The following is a 24,114-nucleotide window of genomic DNA, read 5'->3' on the forward strand; positions in this document are numbered from 1 at the left end:
GAGTAGTTGGCGGTGTGCTCGTACAACACATGGCAACATTTAACCTCTCCCTAGATTCAGGTCAGCCATTCTTTGGTTTGACATGGAAAGCCTTACATGAGCTGTCATACCTAATCCATTCTGCTGAAGAAATCTGCCATTAAAGCCAGGCTATTTAGGAAAAACAAAAGCATCTCATCTTCCTTTAAGGGATCAACTATCTGATGTCATGGCCACAATATGTGCATTCCTAAAGAACTGAGATCTAAAGTAATAAATGTATCAGCCAATACCGCTCGTTACTTTATTTTATATTTTATGTATTTATTTTATTTTATATGTTTTGCAGATTTTTGAGATCACATGACCATTTTGTACTCATTTGTGTGATTTAACCATTATGGGACTCTAGCTCATTTCTACAATGCCTTTGGTAACTAAAAACTTGCTTTTGTGTCATGCTACAATACATACACTCTTATTTCTTAGCTATTAATCGGATTAGCTCTTGTTAACCACATGCAGTGCTGCAGTTGTCTTAGCTTCACAGTCAGGTTTTACATATCAAATTCTGCATGTGGCTTGGATTGGCTGTCCTCTTTGAGAGTTAACAGAAAAAATAAATGCTGAAAAAATGAAATGGTTTCGTGCTGTGAGAAAAGCTTTTTGTTGACTCAGAAATGTCTTGGTGTAGATGTAAACACATTAAAACGGTTTTCTGCTGTATAATTATTCTTTATGGTCACTGAAATGGTTGAACAGAGTCAGTGTTGTGTATATATATATATATATATATATATATATATGAAGAGTTCAGATGCAAAAGCCTCTAAATGCCATTTGAAATTTTCTTCTTTAATGATGATTTTTATCAAACTTGTATATTTAAGTTCAGTAATTTCACTTAAATAGCAATTAATAGGTAATTATCATCGCCATTTAAGTGAAATTACTGAACTTAAATATACAAGTTTGATAAAAATCATCATTAAAGAAGAAAATTTCAAATGGCATTTAGAGGCTTTTGCATCTGAACTCTTCATATATATATATGTGTGTGTGTGTGTGTATATATATATATATTTCTTTCATTCTTTCTTTCTTTCGTTCTTTCTTTCTTTCGTTCTTTCTTTCGTTCTTTCTTTCGTTCTTTCTTTCTTTTGTTCTTTCTTTCTTTCGTTCTTTCTTTCTTTCTTTCTTTCTTTCTTTCTTTCTTTCTTTCTTTCTTTCTTTCTTTCTTTCTTTCGTTCTTTCTTTCGTTCTTTCTTTCTTTCTTTTGTTCTTTCTTTCTTTCGTTCTTTCTTTCTTTCTTTCTTTCTTTCTTTCTTTCTGACAGACTGACTGACTGACTGACTGACTGACTGACTGACTGACAGACAGACAGACAGACAGACAGACAGACAGACAGACAGACAGACAGACAGACAGACAGACAGACAGACAGACAGACAGACAGACAGACAGACAGACAGACAGACAGACAGACAGACAGACAGACAGACAGACATTAAGTTTGGAGTTCAGGAGATTGTCTTGACCAGAACATACCACACCTAAATGCGTTGAAGCAACTGCCATGTGATTGGTTGATTAGATAATTGCATTTATGGCAAATTGAGTAGTAGGTGTTCCTAATAATCCTTTAGGTGAGTGTGTGTATATGAACATTATATATATATATGTATATATATATATATATATATATATATATATATATATATATATATATACACACACATACAGTACAGTGTGTATATATACACAGTCAAATATTATCAAACAGAGTGTGTGTGTGCGTGTGTGTGTGTGTGTGTGTGTGCGTGAGCAATCCAGTCAGCAAGTTAGCAGTCTCTGTTAACCCATTACGCGTTGTGACGTCTGAATTCATCTCACAACTTGCATCGAAAGTCATTACGTGCTTTGTTGATTCTTAAGTGCAAAGATAATTGCACCAAGTAGGATGAAAGTACTTTGATTATTGTCTGGCGGTTCCTCTGAATTCTAATAGATCTAATTTTGCCTTCCCAATCCATCATCTGAGCCTCATTTCTCTCCCAAATTAACTAAGCTTTAAATGCACCACGATGAATGAGCAGGTGCCCCCTTAAAAGTAATGATAGTGTAAAATGTAATAAGTTGTGTTAACGTGCCAAAGAAGCGTTAGCTCTGAAAACCCTTTGTGTTTTTCAGTCTATTTGTTGTTTCTCATTGCTACATCACCTGCCACAAGATCTTGCCTTTCTCCTGAGTGTTTATCTGGCTGCTCTCAAGCACAAGGTTGTAGGCAGAGTTTGGATTGAGGTTTCATTGGAAGTGCCTGCCTCCCCTGTCATTTGTTTAATCTGCTGTTGCGATATCTTAATTAGTCTTGACTCTCATTCTCTCAGATGTGCGCTCTAGTTCATCTGGGACCTGGGCCCCAGAGTTGGCACAGTCCCTAAACACAACTGTCATCAAAAAAGACAATGGAGGTCATCAAAACAAGCACATAGCTTAATTATTTACTATGCCCACCTAAGAGCAATCAAAAAGGTGTTCAGAATATCTTAAGGTATGTTGTATAATAAAGAAATATATTAATTAAATATTAATTTAATATATCATTTTTTATTATTCCGTTATAGGACGTTTGGTTGAATAACTTTGTTATAGGACAACTTATAGTTTGAATAAACAACCAGACACAGATTAGCTACTCGCTCTACGTTTATTTAAAATGAACAGCAAGACAACTAGAAGTGAATGTGCTTTCCATTAAATGAATCACACACCGTGAACAAAACCGGCAGATTCGGCTTTAAGTCGTTCATCCTCGGATGCGGCGTCATTCGCACTGTTACAAAAAAAGCCGTGCACAAAGCCAAGTGAAATCAAGCGGCAACATTCTAATCTGAAAGATGAAGCCTACCCGGAAGTGCGATAAACTGCAATACATTTCAAATCCGCTAGAGGCCGGTCCCAAAAGGGAGCAAATATCCATAGACGTCATGTTATAATGTCCGTTTTCACAGCATAAATCCATATGTTTACAGTTTGGTCCCATGGACTTTTATTGTAATCTTCAATATGTTCCGCGTGCCTGACAACTGTGAGGGGGGTGATTTTTTTTCTAACTCATTAGTTTAGATCATATTTCGATTTCGATATAAAACGTATGACAAATAGGGGCGGTTAACTTTGATTGACAGCTGATAACGGGCTGCGCCGAGTGAATTTGACGTCTCGGCCATGATCTGCTACAACACATCATACCACCTCTGTATCCTTTCTGAAACTTTTGTATTTTGTATTTGCCAAGATTTTCAAGTATGGCGCCGTCCATACCCCCCAATAAACAGCCTCAAACCCGTTCTTCAGAGAGTCTATGGGTGACGTCACAGACACTTTTTCCATATTTTTTACAGTCTATGAGCGAAATGGGGTCTTGCGCACCCAACACGTCATTTTTGTCGCACACACCTTCTCGCTCATGCGGACATGTTGAGTATAAACAAGGCTTTACTCTGTGTCAGCTCATGCTCTGATTGGTCGGGGATCACAGACCTCTCCCGAATCATCCCCAGCAGTAACAGCCTCCAAAGCATCACTAACTCCGCCCCCGTTTCCCTCGTAAGCTAATATTAATATTTGAACATTCTCTAAGACAAAAATGGTTTGTAAAAAAATATTTTAATAGCACAGTTTTGACAGTTATAGAGTTCTGATGACGGTGTTCAACTATAACCGTTGTTCTCACGGTTATATAATAACCATCACACCCCTAAAAATAATGTGAATTTAAGTGATCAAACGTAACTGTAACACAGTTCAGGGAAGGAGGCGGACATTAAATGTAACTTAAATTGTAAAATAAACAAGAAACAAAATGAAAGGAGTGGCAGCGGCCAACTGTGGCATATAATCATAATAATAAACTAAAAATATCCCTAAGCTTTCGGCCTCGCCCTGCTTCATACCAGTGTAACGTTAATAAAACTTTAAAACTTTAGCTCACCCATGAACATGATGAGTCCCGTCAAATCTCTTTCCGTCGACTGTGGAGGTGAAGACATTAACTCCCATGATTCCACTCTCTTTCATGGTGTTATCAAGATATGCCTTTGTTATTGTTTTTGAAAAAGTGACCTATAGTGGTGAAACTTACATACTGTGTCATAAATCTTTATCAAAGTTCAAATCCCAAATTAAATATTACACACATTTGCTTGACTTCATGATCTTTGGTCACCAGACACTTAAAGAAACAGTATTTGATCCTGTTGACATCAAAATGAGCAGGTAGATCGCACATAAATAAATTAATAATGGTAATAGTAAAAAGCTTTAAAGCACATGTTCAATATGCACTGTTGTTGTTATACTTAAGACTTACAAGACTTAGAATTAAAAAAGACCACGTTTTAAAAAGTAATTGAAATCTTTATTTCGAACATAAAAAGAAAGTATATAAAATAAAACAATGTTTAAAAAACTTAATTAAAAAAAATAAATAAAAATAAATAAATATATATATATATATATATATATATATATATAATTCTTTGCTGTTGACATACTTCTAATATATGTGTGAAAAGGAGTAGGAAGAAGTAAAACTTATATACTTAAATTCTTACAGTCTTACATTTACAATTTTATATTATTATTACCATGTTGTTCTATACATCCATACACCTATACAGATATATACATATATATTTATTAATGAGTATTTATATAATTAATGACAGAATGTTAATTTTCAGGAGAGTGATTCCTGTAATCTTCCTTTGTTGGCTGTGTTTTCAGCACAGACAATAATATTTGCGTGAGAAAGTCTAGAAATAGCAATCATAGACTGTGCAAGTTCTGCCAAAGCAGCTCGCACATCTAAATAAGGTATCTCGTCTCTTTGATGTGCGCACGTCCCTTTGGTGGTGCATCTTTTGCTACAAAGGGGCTGTAAGAACAGAAGCCGTGCTAGTCTCCCCCAAGCCGGCTGTTTGAAGGTGACGTTTGATGTACCTCACCGAAGCCAGCTGCCATACCTGTCGCACGCTGTGGCGGTATGGCAGGAAACGTGGGAATGGGGCTGTGCCGAAAGAAAGATCTGTCCTGCCCCCGTAGAACTTTAAAAAAATGCATCAAAGCGACGGACAGGAGGCCCTCCTGCCGAAGTTCTCACCCATGTTTTCACCTACCTCACTTTCTTTTTTTTTTCTTCCAAAACCTCTCAGTTTGCTTTGGTTTTCATTTACGTTAAATTCACACATCAAAGGATCAAATACTCAAATGTTAAATCGATCTCAGACGATGTTTTCAGAGAGCCCGGATGGCTCGCATTATCTTTGTGAGTATTAACAAAACACGTGGTTCAGGTTTCGGCTGAACTGTGCTGTTAACATATATGTTAAAAGCAGATATAATGCATCGAGATCAACCGGGCGCATTGTTAGGATGTTGAAACTATATATCTTTTTTGGTCTCCATCCTCCCCACAGAGTTTACAACAAGAAAAGGAGAGGAAGTCGGCCCTCTGAGCGTAGCACCGGGAGACCCTGCTTTCCATTATTAATGGCTGTTGACGGTAGCCCATGGGCGGTGCTTGTGTCCGTTGGAATAAGATAAGTCCCCGCTGCCCGCACCTCTGTCCTCATGGCGGCCGACGCATATAAAACAGTCGAGTCTCGCGGCTCGCTTGATTAGAACGAGGCATTGAAAAGAAGAAATGCTTGAGAGGTCAGTCAAGTAAAGTGAGCAAAAAGGCATCCATATTCAGAGCCCTTGCCGTACGCTCTCCCTTGGCCCATTCTCTTATGTAAGTGCCCTTGACAGACTCATTGTGAAGTGATTGTATGCATTATTCCCGTTGATTGAGTTGAGGTGCGGGGCAGACACATCTTCCTGAGGGTGATTGCTCACCACACCTAGTGAGCCTTTCCTTTTTTTCAATGTTCTTATCTGTTCTTGCCGTAAAAAGAAGCCTTGAGTGCTGAACGAAGAGTTTTTTTTTCCCCTCCTTTCCATTCTTACTTCTTTCAGCATTGACAAGTTTGAGATGACAGCGAGTTTCTGTCTTGCTCTATATGTCTGTCTTTTTTTTTTGTTTTTTTTTCCTGGTTCATTTATTTATTGCCAGCTATTTGGTGGTTGAAATCTATGCAAATTATATTCCACACTGCTAAATAATAACAGAGCTGAGAAAAAGGAGGTATGCCATTTTTACACAAAAGATGTTATAAGCGAAGCTGTGTTCATTTGCATGATTATTTGAATGCTTTAGTTCAGATCCAAACAACGCTATCTATTTTACGCTACAGTAATGCTCGGAGAGGGAGCCTGAACAATAGTTGTATGCACCTTGGTATTATTCAGTATTAATATGCATGGTTCCATGTTACAAGTTGCATTATCTGTGTGCATCGATTTGTGGCAGGCACATGAATAAAATAATAAGTATGTAGACTAGAGATGGGCAAGATGACAATAACAATCGTTATGGTTAAATGGACGTCAATAATCAGTAGGTAAGAATGCAAACGTTCAACACTTTATTTTATTTTATGTATCACCCCAAACAATAACTGTTTTACATTAATGCCTTGTTTAAATTTTACTTTTTTCAATTAATTAATTTCATTTAATATTAATTTTGTTGAATGTTTCATTTAACATTCAATTTAATTATTAATTTAATATTATTTCCATTCAATATTTTGTGGTCAGTTTTGTGGAAAACAGCTTAATATATATATATATATATATGAAGAGTTCAGATGCAAAAGCCTCTAAATGCCATTTGAAATTTTCTTCTTTAATGATGATTTTTATCAAACTTGTATATTTAAGTTCAGTAATTTCACTTAAATGGCAATGATAATTACCTATTAATTGTTATTTAAGTGAAATTATTTAACTTAAATATACAAGTTTGATAAAAATTATCATTAAAGAAGAAAATTTCAAATGGCATTTAGAGGCTTTTGCATCTGAACTCTTCATATATATATATATATATATATATATATATATTAGTGCTGTCAAACGTTTAAAATATTTACTCACAATTAATCACATTAATGTCATAGTTAACTCGCGATTAATCACACATTTTAATCTGTTCTAAATGTCTCTTGATTTCTTTTTGTCCCATTATTTTTTCTCAATTTAATGCTCTTATCAATATGGAAAAGTGGATTGGCTTGCTTTTTGCAATTTATTTATTTATTTATTTATTTTTGGCATATACAGCGTTCAATTTCATACTAACATTCTCACTTGGTGCAAATAATTTCTCACACAATGTCACACTGTCCATCAATAAAAGAGTGAAAGAAACACTGACGAGGTCCTGATATTGACGAGGGGGCGGAGAAGTCGCATCAGCTGTGTGTTTGTGTGTGTGTGCTTGGCCATCATCATCAAGCGGTATTTCAGACTGGATGTGCTGTGATGATCATAGCTCATTCACAGCGACAAAACACACAGATCACTTTGGTCTTGTCAATGGAATTTGGCAACTTTTAAAAGTAAAATTTCCATTCAGATTCTTATTGGCATCCATTTCGGCATCTCGCGCTAGTTATCCACTCAAAATGTAACGTTAACCAACTATTTGGCCGTCTCGCAAGCCTAAACAAATGTATGTGGCGTGCCTGTTGTTTTGTTTCCGGTCTAGCTAGATCCGCTTGTGCTTTGGTCGACGAAACAAAAATATGTATACACACTCACCTAAAGGATTTTTAGGAACACCTGTTCAATTTCTCATTAATGCAATTATCTATTATTTGGGATTTTCAGGCACAACCATTTTTAGTGTTTACAAAGAATGGTGTTAAATGGGAAAAACATCCAGTATGCGGCAATCCTGTGGGCAAAAATGCCTTGTTGATGCTAGAGGTCAGAGGAGAATGGGCTGACTGATTCAAGCTGATAGAAGAGCAACTTTGACTGAAATAACCACTTGTTACAACCGAGCAGCAAAGCATTTGTGAAGACACAAATGTGTATGTGTGTGTGTATGTGTGTGTGTGTGTGTGTGTATATATATATATATTATGTATACTGTATATGTATATATATATTATTAAGGAGCTGTTTTCTAAACCATTCTTTTGTACAGATACTGTGTGTTAGTGTGTTTACAGTATACAGTATAACAGCACCTCCGTCCTCATGGTGACCGTATTGTAACACTTTTCATTATGAGTCAATAATTCAGTTATTAATTTATGTCCGCCTCCTACCCTGAACTTACACCCTGTTACAAATAGAAACATCAATAGAGTTTTAGACTGAAAATGTATGTGGTGTATTTATTCGTAAACTAAGCACCAGATTACTGCATTTCATGTAAACATGGTAATTGTTACCGGACAGAAATTCTATAATTGCTTTTGAACATATACCTTCAGAGGGTTCATTCAGCGGTCAGCACTCGAAACGCAACAATAGAGAGAAACACTCCCCACAAACAGAAGTGGAAAAAAAAACAATCCCACTATCGTTCAGTCAGAATAATGGCTCTTTTACCCCATCCTCACTAGAGAATGCTGGTCAGTCTAACTGGCTAAATATCTTTATGAGGTGAATTATACGACCACCTCGGTGCCTCAAGTGGGAAATTACAGTAGATAAGTCAAATGGAAATGGTTGGGAAATAAAGGCAGCCAGGGTAGCTCATCAGCTACGGGTTATGATTGCCAGTTTATCTCCAGGGCATATGGACTTCCTTACTAAAGCACAGTCTATGACCTGTCAGTAACCCTGAACACACACATAAACACACTTTTCTGTGAATTCAAAGGTTGATCTGTCCACGATTTTTGCCCATTTGTACGGTTCCTTTTGCAAATATTTCACACAGGTTTGAGCAATAATCTCGCTTTTCTAACCAAGGTTGGATACTTGACTGAAAGGATGTAATTTGTCCCACGTTCCTCCAATTGTAATTATATTCACACATATAATCTCAAAGTTATGAGAACCAGTGAATCACCATCTCAACTGAGAGAGCTGAGATGGTTGAGAGTGAAAATCTACATGGAGATGAAGGGAAAAATCACTTGTCAATCATTGTTGTTGTTGTTGTTTTTAATGTCTCCTCCAAACATACATATTCTCCTGGGGGTTGTTTGTTTGCCAGGTGAATGCAAAGAATAAAAATAGACCATCATAAAAGCATCTTCTTTGTGTACATCTGCATTTTTTTTTCATTCTGGAGCTAGCCAAGCAAGAATAATGATAATCTTTTGTCAACATGCCCTTATTCATGCATAAGGAAATTTAATGATCGTTTTCATCTTGGTATTGTGTAATCTCATAGTCAAGACGATATTTTCTTAGGCCATTTTTACCTTTGCATCAGTCGTGTTGTTTTACACCCCAGTAGATGAATGCTAATGCCTAATCAACACTTAAAGGACAAGTTCGGTATTTTACACTTAAAACCCTGTTTTAAGATTGTTTCTGATGAAACAGAACGGTTAAGATTGAAGCAAACAAAGACGTAAAAACTCACCGAGTGGTCTGGGGTGTTCACTGACATCTTCACACAAAAATCGCTCCAAAAGATGCTTTCCAACCGGTTTTATCGTAGTTTTTGTCCAGAGTATAGCCAGAGCTTTAGTTTCATCAATTTATAAATGGTCTGTGCTAGGCTGGCTCTATATCCTCTAATTGATGGGTTGTTGCTCAAGTGGTCCAGAGGTTTATGTATTATGCATAGAAAACAACTGGGTGCAGGCTACATTATGGTCCCATCATGCTAGCAGGGTTCTGTTGGTATGGGGAGTGATGATATTTCATATAGTTACAGCCTCATTAAAGAGCCACACTTATGTCCAGAACACACACACACACACACCCAGGGCAGCATGCTTTTTCAGCAACACTGCTGATGTAGCCCTGACCCTAGATATCACCACAGTATTGTCTTGTCTTATTGTCACTATGTGATATACTGTAAGTGCTGCAAGCCTCGAAACACTGTTCTGATTGAAGGGAAATAAATATGGCTGAATTTTGTCTCAGGAGAGATTCCCAACGACCCAGCATTTTTTTTTTTTTTTTTTTTTGTAGGTAATCAACACACAAATATTGCATCGCTATGGTTGTCAAATTAAAGGCGCATACCTTATTAATCTTTAATACGCCATCAAGGGAGGTTTGCGAATTTTGTGCTTTAAGATGACCGAATGAATAGTGTGATGGTTGTTTTCTAATTGGCAGCAGCATTATTTGTGTCCCCCTTAACACTGTCTGCATGTCTTCCTTAGAATGGTCACATTTTAAGAGAGAGAGAGAAACTATTGAAATGTCTCTGTCTGTGTAAACCCTGAAAGGCAGCTTGTCATTGGTGAACTGAAATGAAAACCGGTGAGAACACATCAATAATTGACTGAGCTTTTATTCAGAAAGAACAGGATTATGTAATGAGAAAAGCTCTCAGGCTCCCCCTCACACTCCCAGCTCTCATTTGCCAAACCACTAAAGATGGAAATCTTTGACTGAATAATGCAAACACGCTCCTCGTTCTCGATCCTTTCTGTATACTACTCTTCACACTTTCTATCTGTCTGTCCGTCTGTCTTTTGTACTATCTGGCTGCCTGGCTAAATTTAAGATTAAAAAAAAAAAATCTTAAATTTAGATGTATTTAAAGCTACTTTTAGGGTGAACTTCTCTGTTTCTGTTTTTCTAATTTGTCATTAGCCAGTACATTTATATTTAGATCAAATTAGTCATTTATCCTTGCACATTTACAAAATGTCTGTAAGCTAAAAAAGAAGGCCTTCAAGTGTTCTACATGCTCAGACAACATATATATATATATATATATATATATAGTATATATATATATATATATATATATATATATATATATATATATATATATATAATGTAATTTCAACTATTGATGCTGATAGAGAGCCCAGAATTCTGAATCCCAGATTAAATTGTCTGTTCACACTGGAAGCTAAAGTGATGTTTAACATCACACAATAGCCGGCAATCAGAACATATTTGATGTTGAATATACAGTTATGGCCAGCATGGTTTGGACCAATGAGATTTCTGGATTGCCAGGACTACTCGGCATGATGCATCAGGAATTGATGCCTAGCAACTCATACAACAAAACATCCTATCGCTTTCAGTTGCTCCTTAAAGGGATAGTTCACCCAAAAATGAAAATTAAGTCATTAATTACTCACCCCCATGCTGTACCAACCCTGTAAGACCTTTGTTCATCTTCGGAAACACAAATGAAGATATTTTTGATTAAATTTGAGTGGTGGATCACTGCTACATAGGCTTCCTGAGGGATTGAAACTTGACGGCCAATAAAGTCATTGAAGAAAATGTTTAAATATTCCATGTGACAACAGTGGCTGAACTATAAGTTTATCAAGCGACGAAAATACTTTTTGTGCAAAAAAACAAACAAAAATAACGACTTTATTCGACTACTCCATTTCTTCATGAGAGTTTTCCAACTAATGAAGATTGCAATTCTTGCGCATGCGTTGCGGAAATCTCTTGAACTCTCGTCTCAGGCCTACAAGGAGGAAATGGAGTAGTCGAATAAAGTTGTTTCTTTTGTTTGTCTATTCGCACAAAAAGTATTCTCGTCGCTTGATAAACTTATACTTGAGCCACTATTGTCACATGGAATATTTAAACATTTTCTTCAATGACTTTCTGGGCCGGCAAGTTTCGATCCCTTAGGCAGCCTATGTAGCAGTGATCCAGTGATACAGCATGGGGGTGAGTTATTAATGACTTCATTTTCATTTTTGGGTGAACTAACCCTTTAACAAAAGTTCAAATTGACCATTTTTTCACATTATTATAACTCAAATGCATATTAATAGAATAAGAGAAAAGAAAAACAATCTCTGAATGATGTAGAGCACTCTGTAAAAATGGAGTGTTGATTGTATGCTGGAAAATGCTGACTGTAAAGGATGTGAGGGCTACAAAGAAATGTGAACAGGCCAGCAAAGTGACCTATTTATTGTTATGAATTGCCCTCTGCCGCCCACCTTACAGGGCCTGGAGAAGTCAGGCAATAAGGGCTACATTATTTCGCAGCTTCCTTAACTCCCCTGTCATCGTTGCAATGATTTAATTAAACCTGCCCGCTTCCTTCAGCCTTCTCGCCTCAGATCAGCCTCGCCACTGACTGACAACCCAACACATTACTATGCACAGGCAGCAGGAGGGCGGCTACCGGCAGATATGAATGTATGAATAGATAGGATAAAAGGATGGAGTAATTGATTTTCTATCTGCTCTTCCATTTCATTAAATTAATAAATGTACTCGATTTTGGGAAGGGTTTTTTTTTTGTTGTTTTTTTTTGGCTTGTTCAAATCAGTCCCATTGTTCTATTGTTTGTTCATTGTCATTGTTGGTTGACTCTTATTTATGTAGCATGATAACGTTGCAGAAAAATAAGCTGTTTTGTACCCAGTAGGACTGTGGGAATTTCAAGATGCGTTCCCATGATCCTCAGCAGTTCTGAAACAGTTCTATTTGTCATACTCTTGTACGGCTTGCCTTTGAAGATCTGACAAGAAGCTTTGTTTTGTTTTGTTTGTCATATGGGATTTGTCCTGGTGTTAAGCAGTGTCACAGTTTTAATTGGAAATTCATGTTATCTACGGTGGCATGTATTTACATTATGAATTATACACAGAGCTTTGCATTTTGACAGTGTATAGACATAAACCGCTCTACTTTTTTTTTTCTTCTCCCAGATGTGATCCATACTGTCGGTCCGATCGCCAGAGGAAATCTGGGCCAGTCCCAAAAAGATGACCTTGAATCATGCTACACATCCTCCCTCAAACTGATGAAGGACAATAACTTGAGATCTGTGGTGAGTTGAGCCTTTGAGACAGATTTTACAAAAACAGTCCAATGTGACAGAGTTGACATTTCTTAAGACAGTGTTTTGAAATGTTGAAATGAACAAATAATAGTTTTCAAGATGACTGTGCAATGATGGTGTTGCTGTTCGAGATACTCCATTGTTTGCACATTTGTTTTTTGATGGATGGATGGATGCAACAACCTATGCTGCTCTTTTTTTCAGTAGGGCACAAGGGGGAAAAAATCAGATAAAGAGACAAACACGCATTTTTTTTTTTTTTTTTTTTTTTCTGTTGGTTTCCTCATGGGCTCTAGTGGATGCTCTGACACCCTCAGTGAATACACTTGCTCTTGTTGTTGCACCAGCATTAATTTTCACATTTTGCATCATGAATTAGATAAATCCAGATTATGAACCTATTTCACACTTGGGCAATTTTTTACATGCTTTTTGTTTTGTTTTAGTCAAAGTATTTGTCTTTTGATGAAAATATTTCTGAAGTTATCATTCAAATCTGCATGAAATGAAAATTCACCCTATCTATTTTCTAAATGCATTTTATTATCTTATTGTGAACTATTCATCCTTACATGTTTATTTTTTATTTGAAATTTTAAATCAAATTTTGAATCCAAAATAATTTAACCTTAATCTTCATAAACCACTTTTTTTTCCCATCAGCATCCATATAAGTCCCTGCCCTACATTTCATTTCTTTTTTTCTTTTTGATTGTCCGTTACACTGTATGCCACAATACAGAAGAAAATATCTGTTGCTACGTTTAATTTTAGCCAGTTTTACTCAAAACTGGAAAATGCATCTAATCGTATTGAAAATGACATGTTGATCAATAATAGAATGAACAAAACATTAAATAGATGTGTTCTCTGAGAAATTGTTTTTTCTATTCGCACATACGTAGAGTAAAGCTGCATCACAAACAGCTCACGACTAACAAATCTAAGTTCTTTTTCGCGGATTATAGTGTTTTAATGGTCATGAACACGCAAAATAATGTAGAAATTCTGTCTTGGGGAGTATCCTGGTAAACACAGTTGGTTTTGTCTTACATACTGTATACTTAAACAGTTGAGAAAGAAAAAAAAAACATGTGACTGTAAAACGGATTCATGTGCTAGTTCTTAAAGAGACAGCAGCCTAATTTGTGTCTGCCATTAATGTTGATAAAATGACAAAATATAGCTTTAATTGTAAGGAATTAAGATTAATAGCCAATGTATTTAATTTATTTAATTTAACTGTCATTGGATATTTTCAAAACGGCATTAACTGGGTGCACAGCAGACGTCAAAGTGCAGCAGATACAGTATCTTAAAGGCAGGCCTATCGTACAACTGTCGTGTCATTCAGTGCAATACGTTCTCAAGTTCAAGGGGGATGAAGAATGAACTTCAAGAATGAACAAAGTGGTGTCAATAAGTTTGAATTAAGGTATATAAATTAAGCACAAACAGAAAGAGAAAACTCCATCTACAATATTTATTCAAGCCACGAAACAAACCTGTCACAAAAAAAAAAAAAAAAAAAAACATAATTCACAATCTCCTTAGGTGAAGTCCTTACGAACATATATTTGTCCTAATTGCAATGGACAACTATGTGAGTGACTCTGTGGTGCTGCATGATTTTGAACAGCCGGAGTCATAGTTGGGCACCGCCAAATTGGCTAGTGTGTTGATATGTGTAAGGCTTTGGTTTGCGTGCTGGCTTTTAAAGAACCATGTATGTCATATAGCCATAGAAACAGCTTGAATGGATAAGGCTCATATTTTCCGTATGACAATTATATTCAGATAGTTTCTCCGCACTGTAAATTACCAGAAAACCTCAGGCTTTAATGAAGCTGGCCAAAAACCAGCAGCTTTGGACCAGGAAGATGTAGAGTCTGATCGTTCACTGCTCCAGCTGCTGACCCTATCTCCACCATCTGGTGCGCATGAGTTATGGATCTGTTTTAATCCATGGTGGCCACAAGCAGAGGGGCCGTGCACAAGGCAGACCAATCAGATCTTCCATCCAGACCAGCAGAGGCCCCTGAGAGGATCTCTCACAATTAGCCATGATGAGACAGTCTTTGCGGGACAAATCGCTAACTTCGGCACTTGATGGACCACTTTAATCAGACTGTGAAGATGGAGAGGTCTGCTGTCCTCATCATTACAAGGGTGGAATCGGGCAGTTAAGGTTGCACGAAATCACTTTTGGCTGCGAGAAATGCACATGGCTGCCACGAGTGACTGGGAGTTAAATGCTAATTAGCAACTCTGTTTACACTGTGTTATCTTATGGCGTAAACAGACCTTCACTACTGCAGCCTACATAGAAGGTCATGAATGAGTCTGGGGTTTGGGATATATATATATATATATATATATATATATATATATATATATATATATATATATATGTTTACTCCCAAAGCATATGCCAGAGATTCTTAAAGGAATCTTTATGTAGAAACAGAGAAGACAGGAAAGGGGTCGTGCATCCTTCGCTCTATATTTCTTTCCCTAAGCAGTAGTTTTGTTCCGGCTCTCTTACATGCACATTCCACACATGCATTTAGCTTCCCTTTCTTTATGTATTTATTCTAAGGCAGGTCCGGTTTGGTGGGACTTGTTTAGACAGCTGCTACAGATTATATGGATATTCAGAGAAAACGCTGCTGCCCATTTTGATTGACTAATGTCTGTCCGTTGAGTTTTGATAGCTGTTATGCTCGAGTGTTTTAGTTTATGCACATTTACCATTAGTTGCATACAGTGAAATTATAAATAAATAAAAAAATTCCCCTATTTTTATGGTCTGTGTCAGCGACTGATTTTATAGCCGAGGTTCCAGAACACTTGCCTTGTAGATTAGTGCTAAACTCGTTGGTGAATCTATCACTTAGAAAGTTCAGAGTGAAAAGAAAGTAGGAACAGTTGCCCTAGTGGGATGCCGGAGTATTGCAATGAGATTTGAGACTTGAGAAAAAAATGTAAAAAAGATAAATAAATAAACATGTGCAACAAAAGATGGGAATTGGATGAGCTCTTGAGCTAATCCTTGTTCTTGAGTGCCCAAAGACAGCCCCTGAGGCAGAGAGAGATGTGCTGCGGCCCACATGTGCTGCGCAGACAAATCCCCTTGATTATCTCAAGAGATAGGTACCCGTGGACATATTTTTCGACAGGAGGAATCCAGTGCTGAAATGTTAGTATGAGGACCCTTGCTGTTCCTGGTTACATGACTGAAAGTTAACTGTAAAAAAAGAATATTGATTATGTTTGTGAATTAGTTAAAACTGTAATACAGTGTACTGTATTATTATTATTATTTGGGTCCAAATGCTGAACTTTTGGAATTCCTTTTTTATTGATTGTATAGCATTTATATCACCATGGAAATCTTTAGACACGTGTTATCTACAGGAAAGGTTAGAAGGTAAGCATCGATGCGCTTGTCGCTTGCCAACAAATGCTCCCACAGATTGGGATGAGTAATGTTTTACTGGAAGAGATAGCTTAGGGCACATTAGTTTAGCATGACACCTGTGTGTGCTCCGTGAAGCTGAATAAGGGATGAGCTTCATCTTCAGAAATGACAAGCTCTCGCAGCCAAGATGTTTAACCTCCAGAATGTGGTTTAATGCTTCTTGGACCAGAGGCAAGAGATGGAGGACTCTCACTCTTCGTCTCTGTCGGGTCTTGGCGTTCTGCTCTTTTCCACATTAAGGTTGGGAGTAAACTTAGTGTGAGGGTTTGAGAGCTAGTTTGATTATAACTTGTACGTTGTGATGCTATCTATCTATCTATCTATCTGTCTATCTGTCTGTCTGTCTGTCTGTCTATCCATCTATTGATCTATCGATTGATCGATCAATCTTCTATCTGTTTGTCTGTCTGTCTGTCTTGACAATTACAACACTGCTATCCATGTATCAATCTGTCTTGATTGTTTTTTTTCTGTCTGTCTATTATTCTATCTGTCTGTAAAGTCTAAACGACCAATCTTCAAGGCTTTAAACGTTTTTAGCTTTCCTTAAAAAAAATTATAAGTGTATATATATATATATATATATATATTATAAGTGTATATAAAAGTGTATATATATATATATATTATAAGTGTATATATAAAATTATAAGTGTATATATATATATATATATTATGAGTGTATATATATATATATATATATATATATATATATATACACTCTATAATACTTTCTTACAAATAGGCATTTTGTTCTCTTTCTCAATTCACTTCGGAATGACACACAACCCAGATATCTAAATTATGTCCCAGTTGCCTCAAACCATACATTCATGTAATGCAGAGTTGTTATTATTCTACTTTTGTGCAATTGTGTTTTAAAGGAAGTGTGCTTCTGTGTGTATGTGAAAGAATGTGATTTGAACCCAGCATATCTGGTCACACCACTCCCATGTGAACCCCAAATACACACTCCCACCCCTGTGCTCTGCTCGTTTCTGCGACAGAACGAGCAATCTGTCACGTTCCCCTGGAGGCCCGTTGGAGCCACGTGTGACCGCGGTCTGGTCTGAGGACATCAGCAGAGCTAACTGCACTCCAGTACGCCAGCATGGGGAATAGTGGGAACTGTGGCTCTGGCAAAGTACATTTACCATGCACCCATGAAGCCACAAAATACTCTACGGCGCTGAGAACTAATAATTTACGGTGGCCCATGTCTCGAACGGATGGCTAGATTAAAAAAAGTTGTTGCCACAAAGGCCTCTGCTTATGTGCAGTGTTAGCGGTGGTTGCTCATATGGGCGCTGCTGCGGTAAAATGAAAGGGACGGGTGAGGACAGATCGCAAAATCAGTCAAGATAATAAAACTGTCTGACCGGCCTGGGTGGGAGGAGTCTTGCTCTAGTGCTCTGTCAATATGTATGAGAGCAAAGAGACATTAAATGCACCACACTTCCCGGGGTATTTTGGGACAGTGGGAGCTTGGGGAGGCAGAAGAGGTTTTTAGTAACATTTTTAATGGGAGAAGACTTGATATCAGTTGGAAAACAGGAAGAGAATAGAAACTCATTGCAGACAGTGTTGCTGATAAAGCATTTACACTTTGTGATTAGCCAGGGTGTTAATTGTCTCTTTTTTTATTCTTATTATAAGCCTGAAGCGCCTAAATCACTGGTGGAAGAACTTACTCTAGAAAAAAAAAAAAAAAAACATTTAGCTAGTTAACTATATTTCAGAATTTAGGGTTTTATATAATTAAAAAATACAGGGAAAACAGTTGTATTGTGAAATAGTAGTACCATAGACAGTATGAGAAATGGACAGAGCGATCTCATTGGAACTCCATTGAGACGATTGAAGCCCGTTTTTGGCGATTTTTTTATTTTATTTTTATTTTTTAGCACTTCCGTCCCTGACGCGCAGACTGAAACAGAGCTTGACGACATAGATGTGAGGTGAGCAACCTGTTTGTCTTCTAGTGCTGTGGCATGAGAAATCTGAATCATTCCCTTCCCAAACATGCAGAGGCGGAGAGTGTGAGTAGGAGCTGTCCATGAGCTAAAAGAAGGAGACACTTTTGCTAGGTATTCTGATTAATTATTTTGTCATTTTGCCTCCACGTTTCCCCGATTGCCCGCGAGCTTCTTCTCCTGTCCATACGGTAATCTCTTTACTGTGCGACAGAGAGTCGCGTGGGTATGACGCAATCGTTAGCTTACTTTCACTAAAACTGCTTCTACGGGGCAATAACATAAGCTACAAGATAATGGAGCATTTTATACATTGTCGTGTTTCTTTAGAAATAAATAAAGGTCAAATGGGGTCTTCAAACGCCTCAGATGTAAAGTTATTCGCTGTCAAAGTGACGCCAAAATGAATGGGAGTCAATGGGAATGCTAACGCAAGTGAAGTTCTGCTACAAGATGGCAGCTCCTGCGAGGCTTCAACTTCCGGTCGATGGATTACCCCCTTGAGTTTTACAGTCTAAAACAACAAGTTTTATTTTTAATATAGTTAAATTTATTTTCTCTTTTTTTTTTCTTTTTTTTTTTTTTGCTGTAATGGCAAAGCTGACTTTTCCGCATCCATTATTCCAGTCTTCAGCGTCACATAATCCTTTAGAAATCATTCTAATATTCTGATTTGCTGTTCAAGAAACAATTCTAGAATAGAATACAATAAAATAGAAAGCCTTTGTTGTCATTAATATGTATTTGTATACATCATACAAATGTACAGAAACATTTAGGAAGTGCTTCCCTTGTCACAAAATAGAAATTGAAATAGAAGTTTATCCACTGGTTCTTAAAATAAATGTAATTCATTATTTGCATTTAAAGAGACAAAATGCTCTAGCGAATTTGTTAATACATTTTTAATACATGAATTTATTTGGTAAAAAAAAAAAAAAAAAAACATTTACCAAATAAATGTCTACAATCTAAAAATTGCTGGGTTGTTGTAACCCAATTTTGGGCCAAATATGGACAAACCCAGCCATTGGGTTACCTTTTTAAATTACATCTTTAACCCAATGTTTGAGTTTGTCCATATTTGGCCCAAAATTGGGTTACAACAACCCAGCAATTTTTAGAATGTATATGAGGATTACAAACGTAATAGAAAACCGGTTATAATAAACCTAGTGATATTTTTTTTTTCCTCTTTTTTAACGTACATTGAATCGTAGCAGAAGTTCTGCCATTGGGCATGTGTTTGTAACCATAGTCTCAACAGTCGACCCCTCAGAGAGCAGATCATCTCCATAAGTACTTATTGAATGCCTAAAGCAACTTTAGGTGGATATGTCTCTTGTCTTCATTAGTCATGCCAGCCTGTTCTCATTCTCATCCCGTAAAAACAGCCAGTCACTCCTGCGTGAGCACAACGCCATCTGGTAGCCATTCCCCACTCCAAAGCGATTCATTTTCCCCCAAACTCATAACATACCCTCTGGTCCTGACCTTTTACAAAGAGAAATAACCATGTTTACCCAAAACACCATCATCGTCTCATTTTGCCTTGATTTCTTTTGTGAGTTTTTGCTCATTATATGACATTTATGTGTGTTATTAAATTGTCAAACCTCTTATTTGTCTTTAAAGAACAGAACATTTCTGAAAGTTTCTGGGAAACAATTGAGATTCAAAACAATGAGGGTTTTTTTCCCCTTATTTTTGGCCTTATTAAGAAAATTTGATATACCTCGAATGGCTTTGTTGGACCACTAATAGTCCCATGAGTAACAGACCTCCTCCAGGTTCTCAAAGCCCTCAAGGAACCACGAGTAGGTGCTTTCCGCAGTGCTACATCATTGAGATATTTTGGTAAATACGCATTAAACAAACTCCTGGGCGGTCTACTATCATTTTGGACAGTAACAAAGACTTGGGCAGCATTTAGTGGCCTCTCTTTTCCCAGACAGATGTGTAATCATAGCACTAGCTTGCTTTTAGAACCACAAATTGTTGATTGAAATACTGAAAGGCCAGCAGAATGAGTGATTGATGGTGTTGTGCGGTGAGATTGAATGTCCAGTTTTAGAGTTTCAGAGTTTCCATTGGCTCTGTGTTGGAAGTTGGGATTATTTTTTGGCCTACAAACCCACTTGGAGGTGCTCCTAGTGCTACCATTTCATTAAACATACCATTGCATTCGTTTTGTGCATGCAAAGAGAACATATTTGGAAGATAGGAAGCCCTTAGCTCATCCTTTTATGTATTCTAGGTCAATAGAGAGACTTTATACAGCACAACCAGAAAAGGGATAATTTGCACAAACATAAAAACTCTGCCATCATTTTACTCACCATCATGTTGTTCAAACCCCCCTTTTTTTTCATACAATGAAAGTCTGTGCAGTCCCAAACAATAAAGGGATAGTTCACTTTGAATTTTTCTTTGATATGTTTTAGCTTACCTCAAGGGCATCCAAGATGTCGGTGTCTTTGTTTCCACAGTATTTTCAATTTTGACATTTTTTGACAAACCGTTGTTGTCTATCAGTCATATAATGCAGGTTTAGGGGGTCCACGTCAAAAAGCATGCACAGAGAAGTCAAAATTAAACATGATTTAATAACTCGTAAATGTAAGTACACATTGATGGCCTAAGACACGAAACGAGCAGTTTGTGTGAGAAAACGGACAGTATTTATATTGTTTTTACCTCGTGTAATAACAGACACGTCCAAGTAATTTGAATCAGTTGTGCAATGTCCAACTGTACCGAACTGAATCATGTTCAATGATCGCTTCCGTGTGTACGTCATTCGGAGATTTCGGAAGTTTTACCTTTCACTAAACATATTTAGATATACCGAAATCGTCTTCCATTGCGATTTCCTGTATATCTATATATGTTTAGATCTTCACAGTAAAAGGTAAAACTTCCGAAATCTCTGTGTAAAAAATAAGAGACGTCTACGCCTCCGGCGAAACGTTGGGCATGGTTCAGTTTGAACATTGGACAATTGATTCAGATCACTTAGAATTGACTGTAATTACACGAGGTAAAACGATATAAATACTGTTCGTTTTCTCACACAAACCGCTTGTTTCGTGTCTTAGGCCATCAATGTGTACTTACATTTACGAGTTATTAAATCATGTTTAATTTTGACTTCTCTGTGCATGCTCTTTGAGGTGGACCCCCTAAAACTGCATTATATGACTGACAGACAACACCGGTTTGACTGGAAAATGTCAACATTGAAAATACTGTGGAAACAAAGACAGCAACATCTTGGATGCCCTTGAGGTAAGCTAAAACATATCAAAAATTAATTTCAAAGTGAACTATTTAAACCTCAGTGGCATCTTTAAAAAAAAAAATCATCTTTTATGTTCCACTTAAAGTCATACAGGTTTAGAAGGACATGAGGGTGAGTAAATGATGGCAGAATTTAAGTTTTACTCTTCAACGAGTGAACAGAGATAAGAGAGCTAATTTGTTGATGCATTCGTCTAACGATAGAAAATCAATTGCAGTATTATTACCATCTCATTTACATGGTGCTTAATCGATGCATTCTGAGGGACATGCATAATTAATAACCTTGTGCGATGCATGAGGTAATTAATAATTGAACTGAATGACTTTACTCAGCATTGTACCTAAGCGCCTTTGGTGATGTTTTATTGCATGAACATGTCCAATCATGTTCCAGCTTAGTGTAACAAACAACAACAGAAATTGTGTGAAAAAAGATATTATAAACACTCCAAATGCAGGAATGGACCATTTTAAAACCTTTGTGGTGCTTCATTACTTATGCATTTAAATGTTTGCATGTTAAACCGCCACCCCATCCGCTCTCTCTTTCAGGGATTCAGCTCCCAGAGTGATTAATTAATGTACAGGATCACACACCAACTTTCTCTCCAGCCCTCTCCGCCCTTCCGCTCATAAATTATTGTCACCGTACGTAAGTGTTACCGGCTTCGTTTCTGGAATAGCTGTGAGTGGCATAAAGCTTTTATTGTGGGTGTGCGCGGGCAGCCCCCAAGACCGCTAAGCAAACCGCAATAAAAGCTTGACACGGTATTGAAGGGTTTATGGGTAGATCCATATAAACTCTCTTTTTTTATTCTCTGTCCACTGATCGACTTTTAATGTTCCTTTACTGGAACACGCCAGTGCTACAGTGGGATATTGAACCGTGCGATGAGCTATAATGAGGGAAATTATAACTTTTTTTTAATTTCATTATTTTGCTCATACTGCGCACTACATTGCGGTAAACTTAATCAGGAAAGCTTGAGGCTCAGTCTGCCGCTTTGTTTTCCATAAGCCATATGCGTGGAGATGAGAGCTTTGGTAATGAGCAGCAGATTTGAGTGATGATGTAAAATTACTCGGCTGCGGGACCTTTTTATCTCGGAACACTCTCGTGTTTATGGTTTTAATATCCGTGCTTTCCTGAGCAGCTGTAATGGTGACACAGTCTCCGCCGGAGTTTGTGGCAGAGCGCAAAACACGATTCCCTTCCAGACTTCTGTAGTCAAGTTTGTTTCCTCTGCCCTACATAAAAACACCTGCATTCATCTAAAAGGTTAATTAGAGTGAAGCTTTAAAAAGGTCACAGTGTCACTTAGTGTTGTCTTTGCTATTTATCTGATCCAGAAACACAGCCGACACTAAGCCAATTAGCTCCAATTAGGACTGTGGCGCTCGGGTTGCCTAGCACGTATTACCAAAGAGGTCATCTGTAATTTCCACAGTCGCCCTCGCTCTGAAAGTGACGAATTTGTGAGATTGCAAAATGGGGCATTGCAGGAATTGGTGCATCCCTTGACATTTCACCCCGACCATCCAGGAACCGTAGCCAGGTTTGGTGTTGGCCTGAAATATGGAAGTATGTAAAATATGACATTTTACTCCTGCGTTCTAATCAAGGCTGATGAAGGGGCATAGTGGGAGAAATAAAGCATGTAGCAGGCATACGGGGTGTGGCTAACTGATTACGAGCCTCGGGGAGCCATCTGTGACTGTGTACCCTTATCTTTCTTCCTTTTGGAGGTAATTTTAGAGTACGTGTGGGGGGAAAAATGGCACTCGGCTATGTGCAGCAGAAGTTTGAATTGGAAAAGTTTACACCAGCGGACTTTATTCACCTAAATGCACTGTGCTAGGCTTTGACTGTGCTGTCTGTCAACTTGTCAAGTGAAGTCTCAAAGGAGGAAACTTTTGGGATCATCCAGTGAATTTCAATTGTTTGTATTCCTCTGCCTCACCACAATAGGATCGACAGCCAAGAGGTTGTCAGTGGAAAATGTTGATTAAACAGATGTTGGTCTCAGTGGCTCTGTGGGAGATGAGGATTTCGCAATGAGTGGATATTAATTAGACATTACCAAGGGTGGGTTTCACATTCTGAAGCTAACCAAGAGACTTCATCTCCTTTGAGTTTCACAATGACACATGGCAGGTGGAAGAATTCTGTGTGCCAAAGCGATTCCCTACGGCCCGTATAGACACTGAGGTACCGCTTGAGAATCTGTGGTTGTGTTGTTTAATGCAATAAGGCTTTTTTTTTTATTAAACATAATTTAAACAAAACATAATTAAACAATTAATCATTACTTTTGAAGTTTGTTTGGGAGTAAAGCAGTGGACACTCAGTTCACACTTATAAATGTTTGAATGTCATAATCTTTGAATTATAGTTTAATCTGACAGCGCTTACTTGACAATCAATCATGTCGTGTTCTGACATCCTCATTGACGTGCAGATTTGTATTGTCTGAACGTAACGTGAAGGGGAGATATTTGTT

At 37.4% G+C, this 24,114-nt stretch overlaps 1 protein-coding gene across 4 annotated transcripts in view; it reads left to right on the forward strand.

The window, feature by feature from the left end:
• macrod2 (mono-ADP ribosylhydrolase 2) overlaps positions 1-24,114 on the forward strand; it is a 618,043-nt gene that overhangs the window by 379,074 nt on the left and 214,855 nt on the right. For all 4 annotated transcript variants that reach the window (XM_039653236.2, XM_089117150.1, XM_039653234.2 and 1 more), the window contains one exon: positions 12,723-12,844. In XM_039653236.2, coding sequence (XP_039509170.2) covers positions 12,723-12,844 — 122 coding nt within the window. The remainder of the gene's footprint in view (positions 1-12,722; positions 12,845-24,114) is intronic.

Source organism: Pimephales promelas, chromosome 11, assembly GCF_988280905.1.
Source record: "Pimephales promelas chromosome 11, fPimPro1.hap1.1, whole genome shotgun sequence".
Lineage (NCBI taxonomy): Eukaryota > Metazoa > Chordata > Actinopteri > Cypriniformes > Leuciscidae > Pimephales > Pimephales promelas.